General features: G+C 39.1%; 1 protein-coding gene across 1 annotated transcript in view; it reads right to left on the bottom strand.

Annotated features, from left to right (window-relative positions):
* The window catches only part of ppp1r9ba (protein phosphatase 1, regulatory subunit 9Ba), a 46,451-nt gene extending 25,967 nt beyond the window's left edge, over window positions 1-20,484 (bottom strand). The window contains exons 1-2 of the mRNA XM_058377078.1: window positions 20,326-20,484; window positions 17,529-18,947 (exon numbers count right to left, since the gene is read on the bottom strand). Of these exons, the coding sequence (XP_058233061.1) occupies window positions 17,529-18,890 (1,362 nt within the window). The 5' untranslated portion in view covers window positions 18,891-18,947; window positions 20,326-20,484. The remainder of the gene's footprint in view (window positions 1-17,528; window positions 18,948-20,325) is intronic.
* Window positions 20,485-24,555: the final 4,071 nt, after the last annotated feature.

Below are 24,555 nucleotides of genomic sequence, written 5' to 3' on the forward strand. Positions count from 1 at the left end.
GACCCAGCAGTGTTTTATAGTTCAGTGCAATTAAAGTGCTTGTCCTCTCCAGGTTCGAGATGAATGGCACAGGATGCATGGCCAAGAAGAGAAGTGACTGATTACGAGTTTCCCGAAGAACCTAATAAAGTGATAGTCTAATAGAGCATCAGTCTTTATTCAGCTTGTTCTAGCCAGATGGCTTTCAGCTGACTTTATTTATTTCTGAACTCCAGCAGCCCAGAGGGACGATTCATGGGGCATTTCCCTGTTGAATATTTCGATTAAATCTGCTTGATTCTGAGATGAAAGATTTAGCACTGATCGGTATAAAGTCTTTCCAGTTATTTTATTTTCTGATACTGATTTGATTTTCTGCTTCTTCATTTTTTAACTACCAGGTTTCTAAATGACAGATTTTAATTGAAGCACTTCATTTAATTTGACCTTTACCATTACTATGACTTACAAGTAAATTACATCTTTTTTTTTTTTTTTTTTTACTGTGTGCGTATTTCCACACGGAGCTGACATGATAGGAACTCCCACACATGCTTTGCTAAATAGCTGCTGTTATGGTAGCTTAGGTGGCTACTATTATTATCGCATGACCTACTTTGTGTTGCTTTAAACCACAGTGCTGTGGAATTGTTGGACCTGATCGGTCAGAAGCTGTTGAATAATATTTTATAACAGAAGGGGCTGATAGTAGTGCCAGCTGCAAGGCAAATCACAAGCTCTGGTGCAGCTTTTTCTAATTAACATTTATGAAAGAAGACTTCAGTCAGTATCAGTGCTTTGAGGTAAAACTGTTCATTTAGGATTCCACCATGGGGAAAGTCTTCAGGAAAGAGGATTTATGTTAGGTGACAAGCTCAAAGACACAGAGAGAGAGATAGAGAGAGAAATGTCTGATTAATAATTTAACAAGTGTAATCATGGACTAATTTCTCTGAGGAATAAGGCTCTTCAGGATGTGCATTTATAGGAAAATAATCAACTTTGGTGCAGTGCTAACCCCCTGCTTTGTGCTAGACCACATCATTCTACCCCATCATTGATTACTTTCCTCTCCCAGCAAACCTTGATGTGTTACTTATGTTATATTTTATTATCACAAATCAGTAATAATCAGCATAGATCACAATCAGATCGGAGTTTTTTTTTTCCTTCTGATTTCTGATCCAGACTAGTATCAAGATAAAAAAAAATGCTGGATAAGAAAAATGCTGGATATTGTTACTGGAATCCATTATAAGCACAAGAGTGGTGCTAACATATACAGACACACATGCCTGTTTTTCTCTATTGACCAAATATTTCTTTTCTTTCTTTTTTTTTTTAATGATTTATATATTTTACTTTATATACTGTTACTATTTAGAAAAATGGTAAAAGTTCAACAAAATCTACAAAATCTAAATCTACTCATCATTTATGAAATGGTTTGTAATGATTAATCTCATTCACCTCAAATAATCCGGGCAGAATTATGACAAAACTGTGACAGCCTTACTCACAATATTTGTAATTCTTCTAGACTTCTAGTAGTTATCGGAGAAACTACATTTAAAAAACTATTAATTAATCATTTAACAAATAAAAAGCATAAATGAAATGTATTGCCCTATCAATATAATATCAGAATATTGTGCATAAAAGCAACAGTCAGCACAGAGTCACAGCTAGGTCACATCATAACCCACATCCTTTCCAGATGAAGTTCACTGAAGTGCAGACATTCCCATTATAAAATCACCAGGCTGGATGTTATTCTGAATTCATTCACCGTTTGTTATGCAAAGCTAAAAGTATTAACCTAAAATCCTTGTGTGCAGAAAGAGTCACCTGTCTGTTCACCTCAATCACTTTACCTGTGCCTCAAATCTGCTAAAACTAATCAAGTCAATGCCCAACTGAAGCATAAACAAGAAAATATTCATACATGAATCCCATATTAGTGTTGATGGATTGGAGGCAAGTAGAGGTAATGCTCTAATCTGTCTGGATGTGACACTAATCCCTGAGATTCAGGCTGTGGGATTAATCTCACACAGGAGGTGTGGCCATTTGCTACTCCTGATCTCAGGCATGACTCTCAGGTAGAGCAATAATGCTGGCTTTTTAAACGTTGACTTCCTGCTGAATTAAACCTTTTGGTACAACACGTAAAGCAGACATTACTCATTATTTCCATGCACAATCTTTATCTGCTTTCTTTCCATTAATGCTAGATGGTGTGACAAATTTTAAATAGCAATAGATGAGCTACAGAAGACCTACACCATGCATATATGAGGTTAACTATTTCAGCAACCGAGGCTCTTATGTAAGAAACATTTGCATTCGTAAAAACACAGACAAGCATGATAACATCCAAAAAAAATGGCGTGATTTACAAAACGGCTTCTATAAAGGGTTTCAAAGCCTAAATTAGCACGTCTTATCTGCTCCGCATTCCTACTTACAGGGAGGCGTCTATTAGAATAAATTAGTTAAGCACCCATATAAAAGTCTATTCATGTTATATATATACATAAAACGCAGAATAATGTGTGCAAAATAAATTTACTGAAAGGTAGCGGTTATATTTATATGCGCATTTCTTCTGCCAGAGAATATATTTATCTTTTCTAAAAACAATTTCTGCAGAAGCTAGGTTTCCTGTTCACTAGTTACCACACATTTCTGCTTCCGATGACGACAGTAGCTAAAAAGCATGCAACAAGGTTTTCTTTACATTAGCAACAGGACATCCAGAGTCACAGCACCGGGTTCAGTTCACCAATGAGAGTTGACTCTTTTCCCCATACAAATGATTCTTTGTCTGTTTCTTTGTAAACCAGCTAAACTTGTTATTCACAATATTGTGATATTCATCTCCCAAATACACGACACTACATGTTCTAACTAGCATCGTTGCAGCCTCAGTGATAAGGAGAAAATAGTCCAACACACTCAACAATCTTAGAATTCTCACTACGCTGTTATGCCGTGCAGAATGGCAGCATCTGCAGTTCACTGGATGCGCTTGTGGTAAACAGAGGGAATCGTGATTACTGATAACTGATGAATTTCCCATATGAGCGTCCCAGAGTCTATTTATGTGGCTCAAAAGAGAAAAAGAAAAAAAAGGCTCTTTAGAGTCGATTTACCTAAATGAGCTAACTTAAAGACTCGGCTTGTTTGTGTTACATTACAAATAAAATGCACACTCATGTCTACACTTCTTATTTTACATTCACGCTGTTATCCGATGAATATTACTGCCGTAAACCGCCATTATACTTGAAGGCGTGAAGAAGGTTTAGTTCACTCTTCATGGAGTCGCTTTATGCTACAAACCTGCCACTGCTTTTGAAAACAACAGCACATTAGTGCAATAATTTCATTTATACATTCTTTCTTGCCATTACAATGCAATATCATTACTCATTTTTCTTGGTAAATCACCTCCAGGATTCCCTCTAACTGTGCACACAATTTATGCAGGATGAAAGCTTACCTTATTTTGTCTAGTTTGGAAAAGTAGATTAGATATCTTGCTTTGAAAAACTCTACAGTTTGGAAATCTGTGCGGATCGTCATGTTTACTTGAGACAAGATATAATTGTTTACTTCCTGGTAAGCAAGGCCAGAAGATGATAGCATGGGGACAGAGGCAATTATGACCATATTCTGAGATCTCTGAATGGATGCTGTAAAGAGGGGGAAGAAACACTATTACACACTTTTTTTGAGATTGTTGTGGCCATAAATTGCTTGATTACTTTCTATGATCGCTCTACTCATGTTCAGCACAATTGAATGGACTTGTGGCTGAATGCGTCATGTGATGATTTCACGCGACGAGTCTCGGCCCAGATCTGCTGGAATTTTGAAAAATCGCAAGCCAAGCTCCACTGAATATTCTTCATTTCTCCAAAGGGTCTGATTTATGAAGGAATTTTATCCAAGGAGGCTATTAGTGTCAGCACTCAAATGTTCCTTTACAGAGAAATCAAGTGAAAATGTAAGCCAGTGAGAGATCAAATGCACTGGTCAGAAAACATTTCTCTGACAGTGGTTCCAACTGCATGCTTTATTTTGATTCTAGTAGTTCTAATAGATTCAAGATTTTTATTTGCCAAATACACAGTTACATACAGTATACTTATAATCTGCAGGGAAATGATAAGAAAGATAATAAACAGTGACATGGCAGTGAAGCGCAGCTCCGACACAAAGCTGAGTCGATGATGTAAGGAATAAAATCCTGACAGGGCATGCTGTTACGGGAAATTAATCACCCATTATGTGGTACGAAGCAAATCTGGGAGTGTTTTGTGTTGCTTATACCACAGCAATTTGCCTAAATCTTTTTCATACGATTTATGGTTAGGTTTAACGTTATGGAAGGTCCGTGAAAAACAGAAAACTTGAAGGAATTGTGTAGCTGTTGATTGTTACAAAGCACTGAAATGACTCGTTGAATTTTATTGAACATTTATACGTTATTGGTTCTGTAGTAAAAAAAATGGACACAGAGATTTAGAGATGGTGAACTGTTGTATAGATATTGTTGACATTTTGGAATGAGTCGTCAATGCTTTGTAACAATCAGCAGCTACACTGTTCCTTTAAGTTTCCCGATGTTTCATGGACGTTCCATAAAGATAAGTCTAACTATATATGTTGGGAAATTTCTATAGCATAAGTACAATAAAACACTATGATTGGAGACTTGGTGTTATACCACATAATGTTTAATTATTTTCCTGTAACAGCACACTCTATCAGGTTTTATTCCTCACATCATCGACTCGGCTTTGTGTTGGAGCTGCACTGCACCAGCATGTCACTGCTTATTACCTTTCTAATCAACTACACACCAGATTATGCTTTATTTCTACATAGTATCTCTCGTCCATATACTTATTGTAGATCAGCATCTTTTGATTCAATTTGTGTCTCACAGTGTAGTAGCAATAGCAGGTGGAGAGTAAAGTACGAGAGAAATAAGGTGTATATGATGATAATAATAATAATACATGATCAACACATCTATATGTGCTCTGGTTCACTGGATTTTTAAATTCTTTCCTTTTCTCGACACAATATATCTGCTTTTGTGCTCCAACATGAAGCTGTAGATAACTCATTATCTAAGAAAATACAAAAGCACACCTCAGGGCATATATTAGCCGCTCATATATAGAAACACGTCCATAATCATCAAGTCCATGAATTAATAATACAGGAGCAGAATGAATGCCGTTTCCAGCAAGCCAGAAGGTAACACCCCTATGTCGATGACAGCCACTAGCTGTGTAGCCTCCAATCTGCTGATTTAATGTCTATGTAAAACAAAAAAATGTAAAGGGAGGTGAAGACAAAGAGAAAATGGTGGAAAAATAAGGAACAAGCCCTATATCCTTTGTGTCTTTTCCGGTTGCTGTGCATATATACGTCCTTCCTCCACTGCCTTGTCGTCATTTTCTTCTCTCTTTCTGTCCCCAGACCATGTATGTACATTTTCACTATGTATGAGAGAAATAAAGCGACTGTAAAAGATACAAGAGTAACAACAAACAGGAAGATGAACGGAGAGTTAAGGGGAAAGAGCGGTTGAGAGAACGGGAGACAGCGTGGAGGCGGGAAGCGGAGAGAAACAGGGCAATATGTCAGAGAAGGGAGATATATTTAGAGAGAGAAGATTATAGAGAGCGTGTCTGGTAGAGGAGGCCGTATGCAAGAGGCTGTTTGTGGAAGAGAGCTGAAAGAGTAAGAGCACAGAGGGAATGTCAGAGAGAGAGAGAGAGAGAGAGAGAGAGAGAGAGAGAGAGAGAGGTAGGCACATGAGATGAGAACAGAGGGTGCAGTGTGCCGCAGGCCACCAGAAGACTGCTAAAGAGGAAGGGGGAGGAGACGGAAGGGATTGAACGAGCGTGCTGGACACTCCGACATGACCCCCTCTGCTACACTCACTATAACACTGAGGGCCTCTTCACACCAGAACCAGCAGTGGAAATACACACCGTGGTGGTATCGCTTTTACAGTATGCTTCTTTAAAGGTTGAGAGAGAAAAAAACAGAGCCAGCAAATGACACAAACATCCTTCACAAAAAATACTCCAAAAACTTTAAAAGATTAAAAGCTCTATTGAAAAGCTCATTAAGGTCCTCCTCTAAAAGAGAGGCTTTGTGTTCGTCCTACGGCCTCTGCTTAGCACTCGATCACAAAGACCTCTCTAAGTGCCACTGGTCCACAGTGACATTCCTATCTCGAGAGAGAGAAAAAAAAATCAAGCATAGAAACACTCTGTTCTTTTTATATTACATCATTATCATATTTCACTTCCTACATATTACAAAAGAAGCCTAGTGGTTAAGCTGCTTATGACATGACATTTACTTGCATGCTGGTTTTTCAAAATTTGGCCTTACAATCCTGGCTTATTTGTTTGTATCCTCGAATGGCAGCCATATAAATCATCCTATAATTGATATTAAAAAAAACCTTATATGATGCGCAAGGCTATGACCGACACGTCAAAAGCCCCACCCTCTCTGTGATATCCAGACTGTCAATGAGAATACTCTCTTCAGGATTTGGATCATCAATCCCTGACAATTTTTAAAGTAAGACAACAACAAATAAGCTTTCACAGAATATGTAATCATGTATTTAATTATAATCTCTTCAACATATTTTAATACAGGCCGGCTTCTTTAAAACACAGGTTCCTATTATTTTGGTCATGTGATATTTGGTAAGAGTTTTGCAATTGCTTTAGTAGACTACCTTGGAGATTTGCAGCTTAGTTCGAGACATACACTTGGCATCAAGCCGTTACCTTTAACTTACAGTACATATCCCTTTAATGTCCTAAGCAATGGAAAAATTCTTACTTTGCATAATTTTTTTAATTCAGTCAATAATAACAACAATATATAACAGACCCCATAATTATTTAAATATAGGCCCTCGACCAAACGGCTGCCCAATCGGCTTGGGTTAAGTTAAAAAAATTTGTTAATGAAATATAGTGACTCTAGCAAATGGTCGCACAGAACATTAAAGGGATATTACTAACACTTTGTTAGTTTGTAAGTAGATATTTTCACATCAAGCTTAAAATCTGTGAGTTTATAATGCGATTACCTATTGTTTTGTTATTCATAACTTATTTATACAATATCGACACCTTATAAATATATTTAGAGAATTCAGAATGATCGGAAGGTTTACGGCTTTTAGGGAAAAAATGAAGATATCATCCATGAGTTATGAAACTAAAAAGGCCGACAGAGAAACAGGTGCTAACCGCATCCGATGGCCCTTAATTGTTTGTTTAAGCGGTAAAGTGACTGTTGAAAAATCTTTTGCACTTTCTACTCAACAGATGCACGATGACAAGGTTTATTAATTCTACAATGTAAAGTCTTTGTAGTAAGGTATACGGAACAGGAATATGGTGCGAGTGACATGGCCTACTTCCGGCTTCAGCCTGTGATGTGTGTGTACATATGAAGAAGTAAAACTACTACGCAGACCACAAGTGCAATGCAGCTGATAGTTAACATTATTACTGTAATTTTATTGTTATTATTATAATACGTTCTACAGCTTTGGGATGCATTTCGGCAGTGCAGATTCATTCTTCAGTTCAATTCTTTTGTGGCTTAAATGCTCTAGACAACAAATGGGGAAAAAAATTTATCCTGTCAGTTCTCAGAAATGATGCACCAGGACAACAACCAATGGCAATGGCAAATCCTGAACTTGCCTTTGCTTTGACTGGAGTGTGTTTGTGCGTCACTGGTCTCTTTATGTGCTTATATAACTGTGAGGGAAGCTGGGGACTGTCAAGGAGACACACACAGTCAGATTCATATATTTAAGCCCTCAGCTGGTGGCCTTGGGAGTAGAATAAATACAATATTATCACGTGTGTTTTATTTCCAACACAAAAAAGAAAATCCTACACTATTTTTTCTTGGAGGATTGCTTGCAACAAACATGCTCTTCTTGCCAAGGCCAAGACAAAAAGAAATAAACGACATATCTCACTACAGTAAAAACAATTCAATTACTTTGATTTTTATAGTACTGGGGCAACCAAAAGTCACGAAGCATCATTATCCAGATCTTTCTTGAATGGTTTCAGACAGTAGAGTTTTTTTTTATTTTTATTTTAAACTCTATTTTCTAACTTCCACACTGGTTGTGCTGTAGGGTATCATAAGTATACAGGACCTGTAGGTGAATACTATAATAATTATAATAATTGGCATGGATAACATGGAATAACATGGATGATCATTACAGCTTCTGGGTAGGTTTGAGGCTAGTGGTCCAGGATCTCTTAAAAAGATGGATGTCATGAATTCTGTTCATTTTCCACAGTATTTCAGTCCAAAACTTGGCTGCCTCTGCCAGGAGGTTAAAGTTTATAAAAATATAATTATGGACCTTCAAACAAGATATGGGCAAAGCAAATACTCTGGATTTAAACCCGGTGGTCTGAACTGATGACGATGATCTGCACATGCAAGAAAAATAGCTTGAAATCTTGTGCATGATGGAGTGGAAAAAGATCCCTCTACCGGTATCTCCAACCTTGTTAGACATTACAGGAAGTGCCTCAGAGCTGTTACTGCATGTGATATCCAATATAAGCATATTTATATGTGCACCAATATTTCTAGAGCTGACGGTATTGTGCACTGTGCTCCTGAACAAACAGAACTTTGCTACCTTTGTGTTATAAAACATTTTAATTGGCCTTAATAACTAATTATACACAGAATTCATCTCTGGGTTACTCTATAATTCAATGAGCACACGATACACTGTGGTATTTCCGTATCCACTTCCTGTAAGAGACTAATCTAAGAATAAAAGCATTGCTTACGATACCTCAGAAAAATCTGCATTGAGGAAGAAAAATAAAAAAATTAATGTGTAGGATATTTATAGACAGGATTTACGAGAAGCAGAAAAAAAGAAGGATCTGAGAGTTTGGCGGTTATTGAGTCTTGCTACTTAGAATGCAGGTCTATTTCCTTTGTGACCTCCTTTTATGTCTTTACTCAATCACTCTCGAGAAGAGAAGTAGGCTGAACATAGACACTAAATGTACCCTGTAAGAGTAGATAGGTAGGGCTGGGGGATATCCAAATGGCACTCATCTCTACACCACTTAGTATTATTGTTTTTTCATAGTATTTTGGAACTGTTTAGTTCTACAATTTAGCTAAATACAATGGCCTGCATCATGCCATGTTCACTTCATGAGGAATTTATTTTCTGCTGCTTTTGCTAATATAACCATAATCACTAGCTTTAGAGTATTTTTTGGTAAGCTGCTGTTACTTTTCTCATTTGTATGATAAATAAGAATAATTCAGCTGCTTAAAACGATTCTCTAGCTCTATCTCCATTTCCAGTATGAGCGACAGCTGGATTAGCACAGCAAACGTGTTAGAGAATCTAAGAAATAACCTTCACAAGCTACATTTAAGCTTGACGTCATTCAGTGTCTATCCAGGAAACCTTTCGGGTCACACCACAAGCAAATGGATGTCATAAAAAGTCAGTCTGATTCGTGTTCTACTACATTTTTGTGGAAATGTTCTTCCTGTTTGAAAAAAAAAAAACGTCAGACAGATTAACTAAAATCTCACTGTTACAACAATGCAGGTGAAAGCTGTTCACCAGTCACTGTATTTAAAGGTAGCTCGGATTTGGATTTTATGGCACTGTAGATGAATAATAAACACTGGGTTTTTCCTTCTGGCACTCCAACAATGACTTCCAGTCATACAAACTTCACGACTGCTCACCATGCTCTTAGAGAACTGACCAATTGTAGTAATCCTATTATCCTCATTACTCTTTGACTCAGTATGGCTGCAGTGGTCAAAGGATTGTTTCTTACATAACAACAAATTACAACTGGCCACATGATGACATTCAATCTTCAAATGGCTGCTCCTATTTAGAACTGTGCTTTTTTAAAGGCCGCTGGATCGATTTTGAGTCCTTGGGGGAAAGAAAAGAAAAAAAAAAAAGCCAACCCATCAAAACAGGAAGAAAAATTCTATAAAATCTGCAAAACTGCGTTCTATAAAATCTGCAAAACTGTAAAGCCATTTCCAATGTTTAAACATGGGATAGAAAAAATATTGTTTATTACTGACTACCGCTATAGATTTATGGATTTTGTCTGCTGTTTTGAAGGTATGCCAGTCATTCTGCTTCTCAAATCAGCCATCAAGCCAGACACTGTCCCCACCCTTCCAAACAGAGCAAAGCAATTTGCTCAGACTGTGGGCAGCAGTATTATCTGTGATCAAACTTACAGTACAATAAGCAGTAAAAACAAAAAAATAAAATGGGGTAATAGAGGAGAAACAGAGCTTCAACAACCGTTGCGAAGGACAATCTGCATCCAAACAGACATGAAGGAAATAAAGGGAAAACTGACATGAGCATGACTGGAGAACTATTAAGGGTTTTTAAAAGAATGATCTAATTACATGTTTATGAACAAACAAGTGCAGAAACTACAACTACAGCAAGTCTTCACCTTTATTTTCAGGAAACACTGCGTATTTGGGATCAAATTTTGCTTGTCCAGGGAGGTAGGGCTATATGCAGCCAGAAGGTCTATAACAACACCGTAACCTTTTATAGCTACCTAAACAATTTGCCTCCTATAGCATACCTTGATTTATTAAACCATAACAGGCAGCTTTAAAACCCCTCTAAGGGCATTCAATAAATAAGGGCACAAACCAAAGGATTACCAAAACCTATTAGTGTGAAACAAACCACCTCTATTGCAACTGCTAACTCCCGATTCAGCAAAAATATTGTTAGAAGCATGATACGCAAACACATCAGCTAATTCAGGTAACATGCAAAAACTGTGTGCAGATAAATGTGAGTAAATGAATGTATTCTGGTTTTGATAGCATCGATAGAATGGATTTCATCGTTCCGGAAAAAAATCCTTTTTGACACCATTAAGAGAAAACAGAGACTCTTCATTTCTTCCACTAGAAATGAGTATGAGTTCTTCCTCAAATTTCGCCATGGCGGCCATTGGTATTTCACAAGGCCGCGAACTGGCTCGATATTCATCTGGAGATTATTATGTTAAATGTTAAACAACGTTCATTCTGACTCCTCATGGAGGACTGAGAAAGCTGAGCAAGAAACATAATGAAGTAATCTCAGAATTGTAAAACATCTTACTAAGAGTGACTAAACAGAAGCAAAAAGAACTCTATCATCATTGTTTCACTAGATAAATCCACTCTCTGACCTCAAATTTTAACGCCTGCTCCAGAATTTCTAAAAAAAACAGTTAGTTTAGTCCATACTTTATTTAATACTTAACAATAAATTGCTCTGTAACATGCATTAAGTAGTCTGTTTTTATATCACTACAGAAACGTCACAAATATTTCATTACAGACGAGACTTATGGCTTCAACCACAAACAAATGGTGCTGAGATAGTTCCATGTTAACCGAGTAAGATGGTTATTCTTTCTTTTGGAGCATTTCAGCTCCAAGGTACCTAACAAGAAATGAGAACATCATGAGATTATATTAAAATCTCTATATAATTAGAATACAATCAACATAAAGGGCAGTCAGCCCTAAATACACAATCAATTGTGCACTGAATCAGAAATGAACGGATCCCTGAGACATCTCTGAGGCCAACTCAGGATTTCTTGAAATTGAAGGAAATTATTTTTAGCCACGGGTATGGACTTAAAGTGCATTGTGCATTTTCTTAAATACTTGAGTTAATTATACTCTTTAAATTCTGACAGATATCAAATCAATGACAGCTCCATATCCTAAAATGAGAAAATAAAGAAATACAGAAATATGCATATTGATTATTTTGTGTGCACTCATGGTACAAGGTACATGCAAAACAAAACAATGGCAGATTAATGAGAAAGCTAGAAAGCACACAGAAATACCAGGTGGTAAAATAAAATCTCGTATTTTGCTAAATGATGTCGAACCCTCAATGGTTTGGTTTTAGCAGTTTGTTTTCCTACATATCTACTGCTAAGATATAACCTAGGTAGATTGTTAGCTTGTTGTTTAGATTCTTGTTTGTTTAGACTACCATTAATATTAGCTAATCAATCAGCTAACTAGCAGAGCCTTTACTACATTTCATAAAGGATGGCCTTTGTTGCTGTATATAATCATATCAGGATTGTGTGTGTATATACAGTAGTTGGACAATGAAACTGAAACACTGGCCAATTTAGTGTTGGAGGTTTCATGGCTAAATTTGACCAGCCTGGTGGCCAATCTTCATTGATTGCACATTCCACCAGTAAGAGCAGAGTGTGAAGGTTTAATTAGCAGAGTAATAGCACAGTTTTGCTTAAAATATTGCAATGCACACAACATTATGGGTGACATATCAGAGTTCAAAAGAGGACAAATTGTTGGTGCACGTCTCGCTGGTGCATCTGTGACTAAGACAGCAAGTCTTTGTGATGTATCAAGAGCCACGGTATCCAGGGTAATGTCAGCATACCACCAAGAAGGACGAACCACATCCAACAGGAGTAACTGTGGACGCAAGAGGAAGCTGTCTGAAAGGGATGTCCGGGTGCTAACCCGGATTGTATCCAAAAAACATAAAACCACAGCTGCCCAACTCACTGCAGAATTAAGTGTGCACCTCAACTCTCCTGTTTCCACCAAAACTGTCCGTCGGGAGCTCCACAGGGTCAATGTACATGGCCGGGCTGCTATAGCCAAACCTTTGGTCACTCGTGCCAATGCCAAACGTCGGTTTCAATGGTGCCAGCAGCGAAAATCTTGGGCTGTGGACAATGTGAAACATGTATTGTTCTCTGATGACTCCACCTTCACTGTCTTTCCTACATCCGGGAGAGTTACGGTGTGGAGAAGCCCCAAAGAAGCGTACCACCCAGACTGTTGCATGCCCAGGGTGAAGCATGGGGGTGGATCAGTGATGGTTTGGGCTGCAATATCATGGCATTCCCTAGGCCCAATACTTGTGCTAGATGGGCGCGTCACTACCAAGGACTACCGAACCATTCTGGAGGACCATGTGCACCCAATGGTTCAAACATTGTATCCTGAAGGCGGTGCCGTGTATCAGGATGATAATGCACCAATACACACAGCAAGACTGGTGACAGAGTGGTTTGATGAACATGAAAGTGAAGTTTAACATCTCCCATGGCCTGCACAGTCACCAGATCTAAATATTATTGAGCCACTTTGGGGTGTTTTGGAGGAGCGTGTCAGGAAACGTTTTCCTCCACCAGCATCACGTAGTGACCTGGCCACTATTCTGCAAGAAGAATGGCTCAAAATCCCTCTGGCCACTGTGCAGGACTTGTATCTGTCATTCCCAAGACGAACTGATGCTGTATTGGCCACAAAAGGAGGCCCTACACCATACTAATGAATTATTGTGCTCTAAAACCAGGCGTTTCAGTTTCATTGTCCAACCCCTGTATGTATGTATGTATATATATATATATATATACATACATATATATATATATATATATATATATATATATATATATATATATACCTACGTCAATACCTTCCATGTTTGAAATCTTGTGTTTCGGGGTAAGGTACTGTTGTAAAGTCGGAGAGAATCTTTAGCTGTTTGTTTTTAGCTATTAGCTCTTCCTAGCTCTCATCAAAATCACACAACTGTCATTTGTTTAGGTGATGAAGTGCTTAAAGAGACAGGAGTTTTCTGAGATGGATGCCAGACTGGTGTGTCTCTGGGTAAAATATTAACAGTATATTAGCCTAGTGCAGCATTGCCTACAGGACTGACCACTCTGTCTTCTCCTGTCCATTGGCAACCCAGTGATGAGATTACATCTGAATAAAGATTATATATTGTCTATAGTTAATAAATACTTATTCAACATCTTTCTGACAAATATTTGCATTACAAGAGCGGTAGAAACATTAGCATGAGCTGTGTTATACATTATTGGCCCTTTGGAACTGAATGTTATGCACAGGCATGGGCAATAAATTTCAGTCCTCATTCTTTGATTGCCTTGATAGTTCTTGTTCACACATAACACCACTGACCTTTCTCTCTAAAGAATGGCAAGCCTGCAAATATAAGTACTTTAAAAGCATTAAGTTTACAGAACAAAGAAAATGCCATACTGTCTCTGACTAGCACAAAAGCTCAATGAAGCCAGCCACCTCCTTCCACGCAACTGCTGGACCTCTTCCTGTGTTTGAAAGGATAAGAGGGGCCGCCCAAAGCTGCCTGGAATCAGGAAGCACTTAATAATAAGGCCAGCGACAAAGCTAGGCATGTACACACATGTAGACCCCACATGGATGCTTGCTAAAAAAACAACGCCATGTAAATAACAATGCCATATACAAAATTGCAAAGTCATATACTTTTTGTCTCATTCTTTCGCTCCAGAGCATGTGATTTATTTCTAGCAGTACTCTAAGCTGCTGAAGTATTATCTGTAAGGCTGCAAAGTTTACAGATGGGAAATGAACAACAAGGGGAAGGAGAAGAAACAAACGAGGAATGACAGTGGATGATATGAAAGGACAGGGAGCAAACAACTGGCTAGGGCTGGTAGAAATAGCCCTTTCCTGTTACTTAGACATTATTTTTTATTCACCTTCCAGTGCCTAATGTCGTGGACAAGAAAACCTTTGCTGTGAAGAAGGTTCTTGCAGCCTATAATTACTCTGCAAGGCAAAACAAGTCACAAAGAAAATTGTTGGTGCTTAAATGGTACACACTGAACATCCTGGGTATAATTTAAAATTACTTCATATAGAAAAGTCACTATGGCAGTATTTATGCAATGCTTCGCAGCACTAGTCAAGCCTAAAATCCAATATAAGTGTAGGCTGTTTAAGTACTGCAGACTTTTATTCACCCTTTCAATGATATTCTCCATGTCAATAAGTTGGCACAATGTGTGTATTCTGCCTACATACTGGAAGCTTGGCATTGCAAAGCACCACATACACACTGCTTTCAGATTGTTGGCCCTGGCGTATTCATGGAAATAATCTATTGCCTATAAGTGAATGAATTAATGAATGAATGAATGAACAAAACCTTTTTTTGACATTGTATGCTTACATTTTCACTGTGACATCAATGAGAGCAGAAATCCACACACCATGTGAGCAGACACACAAAATGCTCAGCCATTAAATAGATACTGTGTGATAATGCCATTCGGAAAGATTTCCTCAGACAGCTGAATTTCTCTTAAACAGGATTGAATTTTCTTACACATGTGTCAGTACACTTCGGTTTCAGTTCTGTTTTTAAAGTGGTGACATGCCCTTGTCTTGTCACTTGCCCTTGGGGGCAATCCTTGGCACCATCTTCCATTACTGTGTTCACTCAAATAAAATTTCTTAAATGACCCCTTGAAGGGACAAGTGACTGATAAACATGAACAGAAATGATCGTGACCTGGCACAATGGATTGGGGACAGAAAAAAAGGTGGGCCAGAGCAATAAACTACTTTGAAATATGAAATACTTTTTAAAATATAACAGTGAACAAATCAATTGGGCTTTGTGTAGCAAATTGCTTTACTTGTTTGGCAAGTGGTCATTCATCTAACTTAGTGTAACTTTGGATGATTAAATACAGTATTAAAAAGTGGGGAGCAGTTATGGCTCTGGCCAACTGTTTGCCAAGTGAATAAATAACATTTTTTCCCCTAACACTTAAATGCTGTGTTATGTGTTATAGTTCGAAGAGCTGCAGGAACAGCCAAGGGCCCTACAGATAAAACTGTTCAGTATTTTGATTTTAAGACCAGATTTGTTTCCATGATTACTTTTAGAAATAGTGAGGTCTGTTAGATGAATTGATGTACAGAATTCATTTTACATTTACAGCATTTGGCTGTCAACCTACTTACCTACATCATATTTTATTCAGCTGAGCAGTTGAAGGTTAAAGGGCCTTGCTCAAGGACCCAGGGGTAGCAGCCTGACAGTTGCAGGATTTGAGCACACCGCAGGCCAACGTCCTAACCACTGAGCTATCACTATTTTCAGTTCCACTATATGTCAGTCTATGACTGTCAGGTCAGACAGGTTCAGTGTTGAGTACAGCTTTTGTCAAAGTCTGACACATACAGCACTCTGCCAATATAAGACAGATTAATTACTGCTATACATGAAGAATTCAAGGGGGAATCCTATATAGTAAAATACATAATACTGTTTACATGACACAGTCTAGATATGATGCTCTACTTTTGTACTATACCACCTTACGTTTTTATTTTTTTCTTTCAATGATCTTCATGTCATATTTACAGAACACCATGTCTCATATTCCATTCACATGGATGTCCTCCCTTCAGAGCAAACAGTATATGTGCATCAAAGCCCTGATATATTGACTTATAAACACAGATGTTTCCAACAAAATAAGCAAAAGTTGTGATTAGCTATACCAAAGACTAGCTGAACAGGAGGCTATTCTGCACACTAGCTGAGTCAAAATTGCTGGCTCAATGTACCATAAGAACACACTGCTTATTGGCAGTAAAGTCGTGAAGTGCCACTATAGATTTCACAAGTGACTGCACTAATACCAGACAGCACTTGACCACAGAACAGAATTTTTTATCCAGACAGATATAAAGAGAAGCTTCAACATTAGTGACTATCAGTCTGTTAAAAAGTTGACATAAATACTTCATATTTCTTCCCTTTATAGAAGAATCTGATATGCTGTTTTCATATCCGGTGTTACTGAATGAAGGAAGTGATAAAAGAGATACCAAATAAAAAAAATTAAAAAAAAAAAACATGGGCAGGGTACTAATAATTTTCTTGCCAGTGCAAACGCCAACATGATGGTGGCTGCAGAACCAAGCTAGCGTGTGATGATATGAAGGCACCAGATCAGACAGGAAGTGGCTGTACCCTTTGTTAAAAAGATGTACTCTGATGAATACAAAAATGCAGAATGAAGCCGACACTGACTGCTCAGCAAACCTGTAGGTGTCTATACATACTGCCAAACAGCTTGACTGTCACCGATTGAAATGTGTGTTGCTGAAATGGATACCTGCCTGACATAGGGCCAATGCGTGCTTAAAATTAACTATGCAATTACTGAAGTGATTTATGTGATAGTAAAAGTAATAGCAGTCCTTGGTAGTTAACCTTTTACCATTCCACCTCCAAATTAAAAACTGTCAGCCGCACGTGGCATTAATAACATAGGTGTAGCATACTCTGTTCAACCGAACAAAACTAAGAACCGAACTAAAAAAGGGTATTGTGCGGCTGTATACTCAAAGAAAATTAAAAAAGATTACTATGGTTTGTCAGAATCTTGCAGAAGATAGCAATATACTGTATTCTGAGCTGTAAAATCTAGTGATGGTGACAAAATATCCTCCAGTTTTCTGTTACTGACATATTCCAATGGAAACAGCTGCAGTATTGATTATTTTACAATTAATTGTGACATTAATCACATGCTTACCTTAATAGGCCCACTGCTGAAACGGATCTTCCTGCTGGCTGGAGGATCATCCTCATTTGGCAGTCCCGCAATCTCTGTGCAGCTAGATTCCGGTTCATAAGCCTCATCATCATCAGCCTCTTCGTCCTCATCCAGCTGACTCCCACCAGAGTCCTCACCTACACCACTGTAGGCGCTGATGTCTATCAGGTCAGCTTCTGAATAATCCTCCTTTAGGGTCTCTTCCTCTCCTGCCTCATCCTTCAGAGCGGAGGTGTCTCCTTGGTTCAGCCTGCGCTCATCTCTCTGCTCGGCAGCCTCGTGACAGTTTTCAGTCTCCCCATTCTCAAGGGAAGCGTGAACCTCTGCGTGCACCAATCTGCTCCCCGCTTCCTGGCTAGCTGCATCCTGCTCCCCAGGTTCGGACTCCTCTGTATTAGTTCCAGCAGAATCTTGGTGTTCTTTTGACTGCTTTGCATTTGGCTCTGCAGACAAAAGAGATGTTTCATCTGCTGATTGCTTGTTGCTTGTTGCGTTAGCTTGGGATCCTGTTCTCCTTGGACTTCTAGGGGCTGCTTCTTGATCCTTACCCAGCAATTCATTTTCTTGGCTTCCTGCTTGAGGGAATGTTCGCACCTTTTTTGGGATGACTTTGGGGCGTGAGGGCAGAAGTGAGGTTGAAGGTGGCCGATGGAGATTGTTCCGCAATTCTGCCTTCTCAAACACAGCACTCAGCTGGCTGACAGTGGGTGACACTGCCTCAGCAGGCCCACCTTCTGTGTCCAGTCTGTCCAGGGCTTCTGTGCTGCCATTGAATCGTACGACCACGTCCAGACGGCTGTCCTGGAAGCCTGAGGCACGCTCCTTCTTCAGAAGGATGCGGTTGGTAGCAGCCTGCTTCTCCTGCAGGGTGCGCTGCTCAAAAATCTTACGTGTCTCCTGCAGCTTAGAGAAGCCAGATGAAGGTCCACGGGTACTGCCATCAGGCTTCCCATCAAAGCGACTCACGCGTTCAGAAACGGTTCCTCCTAGCTTGAGAAGGGCGCTGTGGTCTACATTCTCGTTAAGACTGCTGGCTCTTGGCAAGGAGAGGCGCACTGCCTGGTCTTTCATCTTTGACGGATCTTCTTCCTCCCCAGGGGAGCCCATCTGCATGAACATGTTCTTAATGCGATGGACATTGGAGCCGTACCTGCGACCCCGTCCGGTAGGTCGTGGTTTTCCCTCTTTGCCATCCTCACCGTTTGCAGCATCAGGGTCTTTGACTGGTTTAAGTGACTGAATTCCTGCCTCGTATGCATTCCTGTGTGGCGACGCGCTCCGAGCTACGAGCGTGGTGCTTGTTGTGCCGCTGGCTGCAGATGGGGGTTCAGTCTTCATCATGGTTAATCAAATGGTGGTAAAGAATAGTTGAAACGGCATAGCCTCCTCCCTTTTTCCCTGGAGGTGGAACCCCATCAGTGGTAGAAGCATCAGAAAACATGAAGCAGAGACAAACCAGGGGCCATTATCAGTATTATGAAACGGGTGAGCGAGACATAGAAGAACTGTTTACAAATATGGTGTTTATTAAATATATAATAAATAAGTGACCAATATGATGTGCCACTTGCAAATTTTATTTACAAACAGTCATATGGAAAGATATAAATGCTAAGGGCAGAGGTTATTTGGATGGGGTCAAGAATTCTAAAGAGATTCAGCTTGGAACCTTTTCTAGTAGAAAATCCTCTGCTGTACGGTTCTACCTAAAACCCTTACAGGTTTTATATTAGCATACATAACATAACCAAAAAACCTTTGGCATATTAGATCAAGCTGATTTCCCCCCTTAAACTGTAAGTCTAGGGGCGGGGTTAGTATGCATACATTTTCTGTTGCTTTCATTTGCGTGAAATCAAAGAAAATTTCAACCACATCCTCTTGTGTAGTTTCATTTGTATGATCAGGCTGAAGAAAGCACACACTTTTGGAATCTGCTATTAACCTGCTTTATTACTGAGTATGACAGGCTATAGCATAGGCCTAGATTTTATGTACATTTATATCCTTGTTTCAAGGAGGCTTTTCATAGGTAGTTATGCCAGATACATACATTATTTGTATAGACGATGTATTTATTACACCAATTGGGACCTAGAACTGCATTAAAACCAGAAGGTGCTCGTGCAATACAACACGGGTCCTGTTGTAAAGGTGTGATCTTGATTAAAAATTTTTAGTAGGCTTTATTCCTAGGGCAATAAAATATAAATCCGTATGCGGTCCTATAGCCTGCTATATCCTGGCATGGTGCAGTAGGCTTTGTTATAAAACCCTGCCTGTGATTGATGCCACTAATTTGATCTAAGCAAGGTAGGCTTCAGTTCTCCAAATCACGGCATTCTAGCCGGTTCTTATATGGTGCTAAAATCGCATGGTTGGTGCAATAACTACAGCCTAGCATAATAGTAAGCGATTAATTTGCGGTGTGTCAGCGAGCAGCAGGCTGTCAAAACACGACAGTAGGACCCTGCGGAACGGCGAGGCCCCCGTTCACTGCCCAATACACAGGCTACATCCCAAACCGCAGTACTACCGCACTGAACCGCATGTCCAAATAATACGGCAAAAAACAGCAATATGCCAAAACCAAACGCTGTGCATGAGCTGACACGCGATTTAGTGCATTAGTCCACGGTTCGGCATGTAGCCTTTGTCTCGCTTACGTCGCTTCCTGCATCTTCTGTCGCCCAAAAATAACGGTTCTCTTTTTTCAATCAAAGCCACAAACGAGGACAAAAAACGCAATCGCAACGCCGTCACTACACGGACTCACCTTGTATTTCGTGTTCATCAAAGGTCCAGTGCGTTAAAGTCCGTCCGCTGGCGAGTCCATTGTGTCCGCGAGCCGTTTTCAGACTGTCGGTTTCCCCGCGAGCGAACAGCAGTGACGCGGCCGTGCTGTCTCTCCCCGGCTCGCGCTCACAGCTCAGCTCGCAGCCCCGCCCCTCCTCTCGCGCATGGCATCACTGCTTCCATCACATTTTCCTCCTGTGGGCTTCAGGAACACGCAGCCGTGCAGCTTAGCTGTGCACAACATGTGAAAACTGCATATGCAGGTCCGTGCAAAAGTTTGCATCCCCATGGTTTGCGGCTGGAAAATATGTTACTATATTGTAATTTATTTAAAAGAAGTTGCAACGATCCAGATTATAAAGCAGAGAGCAGAAGAAAAAATGCTTGGACATATCAACTATTAGATGCTAGATTATAAAAGCTGGCCAAGAGGAGGTTAAAGATGGTTATAAAGCCAAAGCATAGGTATGCAAATGATTTTTAACAAATTTTAAATGAATAATTACCAATTTTAATATATTCATTCATTCATTCATTCATCTTCAGTAACTACTTTATCCTAGTCAAGGTCATAGTGGTTCATAATCGATCCAAGGAACATTGGGTGTGAGGTAAGAATACACCCTGAGAATAGGAAGCCAGTCAATCAGGGTACCACACACACACACACACACACACACACAGACCTAAATAGCAACTTATTTTAGCTAGTCTTCCTACCAGCATGTTTGTGGACAGTGGAAGGAAACCAGAGAACCCAAATGAAACCCACACAGACATCCACAAAGAGTAACCAGAACTCAGGATCAAGCAGGGGACCATAGAGATCTCAAATAGCAATGCTACTCTCTGCACATTTTTAATAATAAAAAAAAAATGTTTTTCTTTATCTATACTATATTATACTATAGTATTGACAGGCAAAGGCCCTAAAGCAGATCTTTCAGAAATCCTGAGTTGCCTTTTTACTGCTATAATTTATGCAAGACACTGGCTTTAGTGAACTTGCATAATATACAGTATGTGTTCAGAGATACGTCTATCTGCTCATCAGCTTTTCATGAATACACAAGAGAAGTCCAAAATTAGATCCAAAACACACTTCCAGTTTGGTAGAAACAAACATTTGCACTGTGGTTTGTTCATTCTTTTTAGGATTACATTATCTATGTGACACTCAGCAGTGAATGAGCAGTGCAGCAACATTTAAAATAAGATCAACGTGAGAGAGAGAGAGAGAGAGAGAGAGAGAGAGAGAGAGAAAGGGCAAAATCTAACTGGAAAATCTTAGTATTAAACATGACTGGCATGTGCTATTTGACCATAAAATTACTAACAATAATATTGAATGATGTTGTAAGAGAAAGGGAGCGTCACAAGGATTGGGGCCTTTAACAATTTGCTTGATTTTGCTGATAAATATGTAGTCACTTCTCTGCCTTTTTCTATTGTGAATTAACAACAGGAAAACGTCATTTTAAAGTTCTTTCTCTTTTTTTTAAATAATAAAGATATTTTTATGAACTGCAATTTGAATCAATTTACAGTTTATTAAAGAACAAGTGATAAGTGACGTTAATAACCTTTATCACTAAAATACACAGCAAATTTTATCCTTCAGTTCGTGATCTTTAATGTCAGGAGTGAATTAATCAGACAAGATGAATGAAAACCCTGCAGCAGTCCACACTACACCACTGTAGGAGACACACTGACCCATTTTGTCATGACGTGCATCTTCTCTGGAAAGCGCATTGAGAAGAGCGACACCACGTGACGGACCGGGGATATGACACCTGGAGTCTCGTGGAACGTCACTGCTTCAAGACCAACCCCCTGACCAGTTACATATTGCATTGAACTGATACTTTTTATTATAATTTCATAGGCTACTTTAGCAAAACTGGGAAACAATGAAGTCCTACACACAGCATGCACGCACAGTGAAGCATCTGTGGGAATTTCTAATGTGTGTAGGGGTAAGAATTCACTGTGATCTAGTTCCCAGCATTTTGGTGTCTGGGGATGAGATAGATAAAATGTCCTGAGTCAGAGTAGAACCAAAAAGATTAGATAAAGTGCTCAAGAAATTGTGAATATTCATCCATCCATCCATTTTCCTATACCCGCTTTATTCCAAATTAGGGCCACGGGGATCTGCTGGAGCCTATCCCAGCACACATTGGGCGAAAGGCAGGGGTACACCCCGGACAGGTCGCCAGTCCACCATAGGGCCACAATTGTGAATATTCAATATCTTTAAATAAATGGTCAGAAAGAAATGTCATGCTCTACTTAAATCACCACATGCTACCATGCAAGGAAAAAGGAGCTAAAAAATGAAAGAAAGGTAACATTACGAATAACATTCAAAAAGAAAGCTCTCTGTGTATATTCCTAGAAGGTGCTGATGTATAAATGCAGGTGGCTCATGCAGAAGCAGCTTAAATCTGCTGCACTCCCCACCTCTCACAGATACAGTTTCCATAGCAACCCCTCCTCCTCATTGCCACCATGGTGACCCGGATTTTTCACATGCATGGATTCAACCTGCGCTGGTAACAGGCCTTCAGATGCGGATGTAGGCTTGGGTTGAAAGGTTGCTATACCTTAAGGGACAAGTGGGTGGGTGCTTAGGTGGGAATAAAACAGGACAAATTTTGTAAACACTTAACCACATTATATCTGTCCAATTTAATGCCCTGATTAATACACAAACTGACTCTACCTGTATGCATAAGATATACAGTTTATCACTATAGGCACATTTCAGTGGGCACACACACACACGCACACATACACACACACACACACACACACACCTTACTATATAATAATTCAAATTTTGCAGTGATGTACATCTTATATGTTTATCTGTAATTTGAACAACATTTTATCTTGACCAATCTGAAATTCCTTTATTAGATCTCTTAGCACTGCAGATTCAGAATTTGAATGCCTGTTTTTAATATTTTTTGATATCTTGATTTCAGGTTTTTAAGATTTTATTTGTCACATATACATTTATGCACAGTATATAATGCAGTAAAATGAAATCCTGGCTTACTTTACATTGGACAGTGCATTAAAAAAAAGGAAAAACAAATAGTAGAAAAGACTAAGGACATCTATCTATCTATCTATCTATCTATCTATCTATCTATCTATCTATCTATCTATCTATCTATCTATCTATCTATCTATCTATCTATCTATCTATCTATCTATCTATCTATCTATCTATCTAATCACTAAACACTTTATTATGATACTCATGCATGCAGTTATTTAATCAGCCAGTAATTTGATGTAATCAGATTTAATGCCTCTTTCTTTGAAAATGCATGTGTGTTTTCTTTTGAGTTGCTATTAAACATCCTTCATGAGATTGCATTCTCAGTTTCTTTGTGTCTTTAGGTTTTGCATGATGGAAAAACACGGTGAAGATAGATTCAGATGAAGGAACATCAGAAGAACACAGAATATCAGAGAACTTGACATTGCTGACACCCAACAGCACCAACTACAGCAGAAGATGATACTGGAACAAGAACAGCAAAGTCTCCAACGATTAACTGTCACTATCAGAAGAATCTCACAGCAAATGAAGGCTCCTTTTTCAGCATCTTCCTAGGAGGGGGAGCCAGAATTCCTGAACGATGTGAAGCCTAAACGATGTGAACATTTCATACTACATGTTACTTGGATTTTTATTTCTAACTGATAATTGAAAAAACACTTCTTTTGTGCTCTGATGCTGGTGAGGAACAATAGAGAATTGACTGCTATAGGGGCTGAAAGGGATATTGGTATAGATTGGTATTTGGCCTGAAGATCTTTGTAGTATCATGCAAGCCACCACTACATGGGCAAGACTGGGATGGCTGATCACTTGTCCTGAATGAACACTTCCCATTTTGCTACTACTTGGAGATCAGTAAGGAGATTAAGTTTCAAGGATATAGGAGTTAGAGCTTTTGTCAGTCAGTCACCTCATTACCTGTAAGGGATCTCAATGATTCCTTGATCTCCTGGAGAGAGCTGACAGGCTGGTTCACTTGATGCTATACACCTGCATTCTGTACATTCTCTGTCAAGGAGACAGAGATGATGAAGGATTACATCCAGTAAGTAAGCACTAGGGAACGGTTTCTTCAAAACATTCATATCACCAGCCTCAGCAGGGTTGTGGAGAAAAGAGATCATAAAA

Source organism: Hemibagrus wyckioides, linkage group LG02, assembly GCF_019097595.1.
Source record: "Hemibagrus wyckioides isolate EC202008001 linkage group LG02, SWU_Hwy_1.0, whole genome shotgun sequence".
In the NCBI taxonomy this organism is placed as follows: domain Eukaryota; kingdom Metazoa; phylum Chordata; class Actinopteri; order Siluriformes; family Bagridae; genus Hemibagrus; species Hemibagrus wyckioides.